The 6934-nt window shown below is 32.5% G+C and overlaps 1 protein-coding gene across 1 annotated transcript in view; it reads left to right on the top strand.

Moving 5' to 3' along the window:
* The window catches only part of LOC105179177 (adenylate isopentenyltransferase 5, chloroplastic-like), a 4071-nt gene extending 246 nt beyond the window's left edge, over nucleotides 1–3825 (top strand). The window contains exons 1-2 of the mRNA XM_011102769.1: nucleotides 1–341; nucleotides 3486–3825. The exon at nucleotides 1–341 is cut by the window's left edge and continues 246 nt beyond it. Of these exons, the coding sequence (XP_011101071.1) occupies nucleotides 1–341; nucleotides 3486–3825 (681 nt within the window). The remainder of the gene's footprint in view (nucleotides 342–3485) is intronic.
* Nucleotides 3826–6934: the final 3109 nt, after the last annotated feature.

Consider the following 6934-nt stretch of genomic DNA (forward strand, 5'->3'; position numbering starts at 1 on the left):
CGTGGCGTGCCACACCATTTGCTCGGAATCATTTATCCCGAGGTGGATTTCAATATACATGATTTTGTGGATCATGCATTGCTGGGTGCTGATGCCATCGTACAAAAGAATTGGTTGCCAATCTTTGCTGGAGGGTCCAATTCCTTCATACAGGCACTTGTCAGTGACGACCCTGAGTTTCCCTCCAAGTACGAGTGTTGTTTTCTCTGGATGGATGTGGCGATCCCGGTCTTGCATTCGTACGTGTCGAAGAGGGTTGATCAGATGGTGGTTAGCGGGTTGGTGGAGGAGAATAAGGCATTTTTTGACCCAAAAATTTGCGACTATGATTATGGGATTAGGCGTGCCATTGGGTCCCCGAGATGGATGAGTTCTTCAGGAGTAAGGGTCTGTCGATGGTGAAACTCGGGCTAAGTTTCTTAAGGCAGCTATTGATAAAATTAAGAGGAACACTTGCAAATTAGCTTGCCGTCAAGTTGAAAAGATTTTGAGGACGTGGGAGGAATTCGTGTGGCGGATCCATCGGTTGAACGCCAGAGAGGTATTCCTTCAATGTAGTGGAGATGCCAATGAAGCATCGGAGAAATTGGTGCGGGTGCCTAGTACGAACATTGTGGCTCGTTTCATTTGCAAATAAAACATAGATACAAAATTGAGTGCATATGAACAATTAGTATGATCAATTATATACCTTCGTGCATATAAACAATATGTATGAGCAGCAAAATTTTATAGTCCTACTGATATACTGAGTTAAAATTCATGGCGGTACAATCAGTGTGAAAGCATTAATATTCAATGCTTTGATCAGTGAAATATACATGTAATCCAATTGATACCAATTCAAACTCTTGTCCGTGTGATTAGCTTTATCAACAAGAAATATATATAATCATATTTGCATCTAGTTAAAACTTGCCGAATCATTTAGTAGGATCAACAAAAGATGTAATCCCTACTCGAACTAAATTAATACTCACTTCCATACGAGTATGATCCACAAAGGATGTAATCCGTAATTAAACTAAATTAATACTTACTTCAATATTATGCTTCTACATACGTACGAACAAAATTTATTATCTCTACTTATACTAATTAAACTAGTATTCGAGCAGTTAGTGTAATCATTTAAATGTTAAATCCTACTTATTTGTATAGGTATAAAAATACAGCATCTGTCTTGTAATTTATGAGGGGGTGTCATTTTTTGTGCTACACAAATTATGAAAATTAGTTTTTACAAGACTAAAATTGTCAAAATTATATTACTAAAATATTTATTGTTATCAATAAAATATAAGTAAAAATACTATGGGTGTGCAGGTGGATATATATGTACACATATGTATCCGGAGTTCTTGAATAAAGTTGAGAATTAAATCAAATTAATCATGATTTGATTTAAGGTTGATGAATAAATGTGTAATACGATTATATTAGTATAAGATGACTAACACGAATTGTAACTGCATGTTAACATTTATGATATCTATAGAAGCGTATTAATCATCACTATATTCTTGAATGCGAACGAGGAATAAGATGTGTGATTAATTCTTGTAACATTTATCTAAGTTAATAAAACTCATATATGTACATTTATGGTGCTTCCATTAACGAAATATTTAGTCCTAGTTACCAAATTAAACTTTGTTTATAAAATTATTTTGAAATATAATCCTACTCATATCAATTTAAAGCTTATGTCAGTACAATCAATATGATCAAGAATAGTTCGAATTATCTTAATTATAAATGTGAATATATTAATGATGTTTGTATCAATAAAGTATAATATAGTCTTGTGCGATCTTATTTATACCAAGTAAAAATTCATGTTCCGTGTATTTAGTATGATCATCAAGTGAAAAATCGTGTACTCGCAATTACTGTGGTCTACCAAAGATTTTATTATGTTGATCCAGTCTAAAACCAATGTCCGTACAATTAGGGTACAAGAATGATGTGATGATTTTACTAACAAAATATATGTGTACCTTCCTCCATATGAACAATTAGTACGATCAACAAAATTATGTGGTCCCACTGACATACTGAGTTAAACTTTATGATGGTACAATTAGTATGAAAGCATGAATATTTAATGCTTTGATCAACAAAATATATATATAATCCTATTTATGCCAATTAAAACTCATGTCCGGGTGATTATCATGATCAACAAGAAATATATATAATCCTATTTGCAACTAGTTAAAACGTGTCGATACATTTAGTATGAGCAACAAAAAATGTAATCCCTACTTGTTAAAATTTGTAGCCCAATGACTTATTAAAACGCCGACCTTGTCAGCCCAATTACCTGACCCACTTGGCAGCCCACAACCGACCCGGTAACCCGACTCATCCTATCTACCTACTTATATCACATCCTTAACCCTAAATCTCACATTCCCTCTTCTCTGTTTTTTCTGCATCGTCTACGTCCTCTCCTCTCCAAATCCTCTCCGTGATTTTCTTCCTTCTCTTCTCTGGAAGCCATGGCCACTTTCCTAGACCAATCTAATGGTTTTAGGAAAGCTACCAAGATTTTTCTTATCTACCACAATTTTCACCCCTTTAAATAGGGGATTCTCCCTTCCGGCTAAAACATGAATCAAGGTGTTTATCTCCTTCACCATTCACAAAAGTTCTTTGTGAAATATTTAATTGGGGTCTTTATGACCGTGTGATACTGAGATCTAAGTGATCGGAGTTGTAGCCGGTTTCTTTGTTTGTGGAGTTACTGTGAGCCGATTCATAGTGGAAACGCTGCCTTGTGACCATATTCCTTTATCGAGATATTGGTTTTGGCTACCCTGAGCATGTTAATCACTATACTTTTTGATTTAATTATTTCATTATTTCTTTCATTTGATATTATCATTTAAGTTGTATATTGGGTTGTAATAATCATAAGGAATTTCGTACTCCAATTTTGTTAATAGCTGGATAGTATTTTCTGGTGATTTCCACTCTACACTACTCAAACTAAATTAATACTCACTTCCATATGAGTATGATCAACGAAGGAGGTAATCCGAACACAAACTAAATTTATACTTACTTCAATATGATGCTTCAACATATGTATGAACAATATTTATAAATTTGATAATTTTAGTAATTTATACTAACTGCTCGAACACTATTTCAATTGGTATAAGTAGAGACAATAAATTTTCTTCGTATATATGTAGAAGAATCATATGGAAGTAAGTATTAATTTAGTTTGAGTACGGATTACATCCTTCATTGATCATACTCATTTTGAAGTGAGTATTAATTTAGTTTGTGTAGCGATTACATCTTTTGTTGATCGTACAAAATGTATCGGCAAGTTTTAACTAGTCACAAATAGCGATCCCGGTCTTGAATTCGTACGTGTCGAAAAGGGTTGATCAGATGGTGGATAGCGGGTTGGTAGAGGAGGGTAAGGCATTTTGTGACCCAAAAATTCGGGACTATGATTATGGGATTAGGCGTGCCATTGGGGTCCCCGAGATGGATGAGTTCTTCAGGAGTGAGGGTCTTGTCGATGGTGAAACTAGGGCTAAGCTTCTTAAGGCAGCTACTGATAAACTTAAGAGGAACACTTCCAAATTAGCTTGCCGTCAAGTTGAAAACATTTTGAGGATGAGGGAGGAATTCGGGTGGCGGATCCATCAGTTGAACGCCACAGAGGTATTCCTTCAATGTAGTAGAGATGCCAATGAAGCATGGGAGAAATTGGTGGTGGAGCCTAGTACGAACATTGTGGCTCGTTTCATTTGCAAAGAAAACATAGATACAAAATTGAGTGCATATGAACAATTAGTATGATCAATTATCTACCTTCATTCATATAAACAATATGTATGAGCAGCAAAATTTTGTAGTCCTACTGATATACTAAGTTAAAATTCATGGCGGTACAATCAGTGTGAAAGCATTAATATTCAATGCTTTGATCAGTGAAATATATATGTAATCAAATTTATACCAATTCAAACTCTTGTCCATGTGATTAGCTTTATCAACAAGAAATATATATAATCCTATTTGCATCTAGTTAAAACTTGTCGAATCATTTTTATCAACAAGAAATATATATAATCCTATTTGCATCTAGTTAAAACTTGTCGAATCATTTAGTACGATCAACAAAAGATTTAATCCCTACTCGAACTAAATTAATACTCACTTCCATATGAGTATGATCAACAAAGGATGTAATCCGTAATCAAACTAAATTAATACTTACTTCAATATTATGCTTCTACATACGTACGAACAAAATTTATTATCTCTACTTATACTAATTAAACTAGTGTTCGAGCAGTTAGTGTGATTATTTAAATGTTAAATCCTACTTATTTGTATAGGTATAAAAATACAGTTTCTGTCTTGTAAATTATGAGGGGGTTTCATTTTTTGTGCTACACAAATTATGAAAATTAGTTTTTACAAGACTAAAATTGTCAAAATTATATTACTAAAACATTTAGTGTTATCAATAAAATATAAGTAAAAATACTATGGGTGTGTAGGTAGATATATATGTGTACATCCGTAATCAAACTAAATTAATACTTACTTCAATATTATGCTTCTACATACGTATGAACAAAATTTATTATCTCTACTTATACTAATTAAACTAGTGTTCGAGCAATTAGTGTGATCATTTAAATGTTAAATCCTACTTATTTGTATAGGTATAAAAACATAGTTTCTGTCTTGTAATTGATGAGGGGGTTTCATTTTTTGTGCTACACAATTTATGAAAATTAGTTTTTACAAGACTAAAATTGTCAAAAATATATTACTAAAACATTTAGTGTTATTAATAAAATATAAGTAAAAATACTATGGGTGTGTAGGTAGATATATATGTACACATATGTATCCGGAGTTCTTGAATAAAGTTGAGAATTAAATCAAATTAATCATGATTTGATTTGAGGTTGATGAATAAATGTGTAATACGATGACTAACACGAATTGTGATTGCATGTGAACATTTATGATATCTATAGAAGCGTATTAATCATCACTATATTCTTGAATATGAACGAGGAATAAGATGTGTGATTAATTCTTGTAACATTTATCTAAGTTAATAAAACTCATATATGTACATTTATGGTGCTTCCATCAACGAAATATTTAGTCCTAGATACCAAATTAAACTTTGTTTATAAAATTATTTTGGAATATAATCCTATTCATATCAATTTAAAGCTTATGTCAGTACAATCAATATGATCAAGAATGGTTCGAAATTCTCTTAATTATAAATGTGAATATATTAATGATGTTTGTATCAATAAAGTATAATATAGTCTTGTGCGATCTTATAAATGTGAATATATTAATGATGTTTGTATCAATAAAGTATAATATAGTCTTGTGCGATCTTATTTATACAAAGTAAAACTTCATGTTCCGTGTATTTAGTATGATCATCATGTGAAAAATCGTGTACTAGAAATTACTGTGGTCTACCAAAGATGTTATTATGTTGATCTAGTCTAAAATCAATGTCCGTACAATTAGGGTACAAGAATGATGTGATGATTTTACTAACAAAATATATGTGTACCTTCCTCCATATGAACAATTAGTACGATCAACAAAATTATGTGGTCCTACTGACATACTGAGTTAAACTTTATGACGGTACAATTAGTATGAAAGCATGAATATTTAATGCTTTGATCAACGAAATATATATGTAATCCTATTTATACCAATTATTACTCATGTTCGTGCGATTATCATGATCAACAAGAAATACATATAATCCTATTTGCAACTAGTTAAAACGTGTCGATACATTTATTATGATCAACAAAAAATGTAATCCCTACTTGTCAAAATTTATAGCCCAATGACTTATTAAAACGCCGACCTTGTTAGCCCAATTACCTGACCCAGTTGGCAGCCCACAATCGACCCGGTAACCCGACTCATCCTATCTACCTACTTATATCACATCCTTAACCCTAAATCTCACATTCCCTCTTCTCTGTTTTTTCTGCATCGTTTACGTCGTCTCCTCTCCAAATCCTCTCTGTGATTTTCTTCCTTCTCTTCTCCGGAATCCATGGCCACTTTCCGAGACTAATCTAATGGTTTTAGGAAAGCTACCAAGGTTTTTCTTATCTACCACAGTTTTCACCCCTTTAAATAGGGGATTCTCCCTTTTGGCTAAAACATGAATCAAGCTGTTTATCTTCTTCACCATTCACAAAAGTTCTTTGTGAAATATTTAATTGGGGTCTTTGTGACCGTGTGACACTGAGATCTAAGTGATCAGATTTGTAGTCTGTTTCTTTGTTTGTGGAGTTACCCTGAGCCGGTTCATAGTGGAAATGGTGCCTTGTGACCATATTCCTTTATCGAGATATTGGATTTGGCTACTCTGAGCCTGTTAATCACTTTACTTTTTGGTTTAATTATTTCATTATTTCTTTCATTTGATATTATCATTTAAGTTGTATATTGGGTTGTAATAATCATAACGAATTTCGTACTCCAATTTTGGTCATAGTCGGATAGTATTTTCTGGTGATTTCCACTCTACACTACTCAAACTAAATTAATACTCACTTCCATATGAGTATGATCAACGAAGGAGGTAATCCGAACACAAACTAAATTTATACTTACTTCAATATGATGCTTCAACATATGTATGAACAAAATTTATAATTTTGATAATTTTACTAATTTATACTAACTGCTCGAACACTATTTCAATTGGTATAAGTAGAGATAATAAATTTTGTTCGTATATATGTTGAAAAATCATATGGAAGTAAGTATTAATTTAGTTTGAGTACGGATTACATCCTTCATTGATCATACTCATATGGAAGTGAGTATTAATTTAGTTTGTGTAGCGATAACATCTTTTGTTGATCGTACAAAATGTATCGGCAAGTTT

Source organism: Sesamum indicum, unplaced genomic scaffold (assembly GCF_000512975.1).
Source record: "Sesamum indicum cultivar Zhongzhi No. 13 unplaced genomic scaffold, S_indicum_v1.0 scaffold00125, whole genome shotgun sequence".
Taxonomy (NCBI): Eukaryota; Viridiplantae; Streptophyta; class Magnoliopsida; order Lamiales; family Pedaliaceae; genus Sesamum; species Sesamum indicum.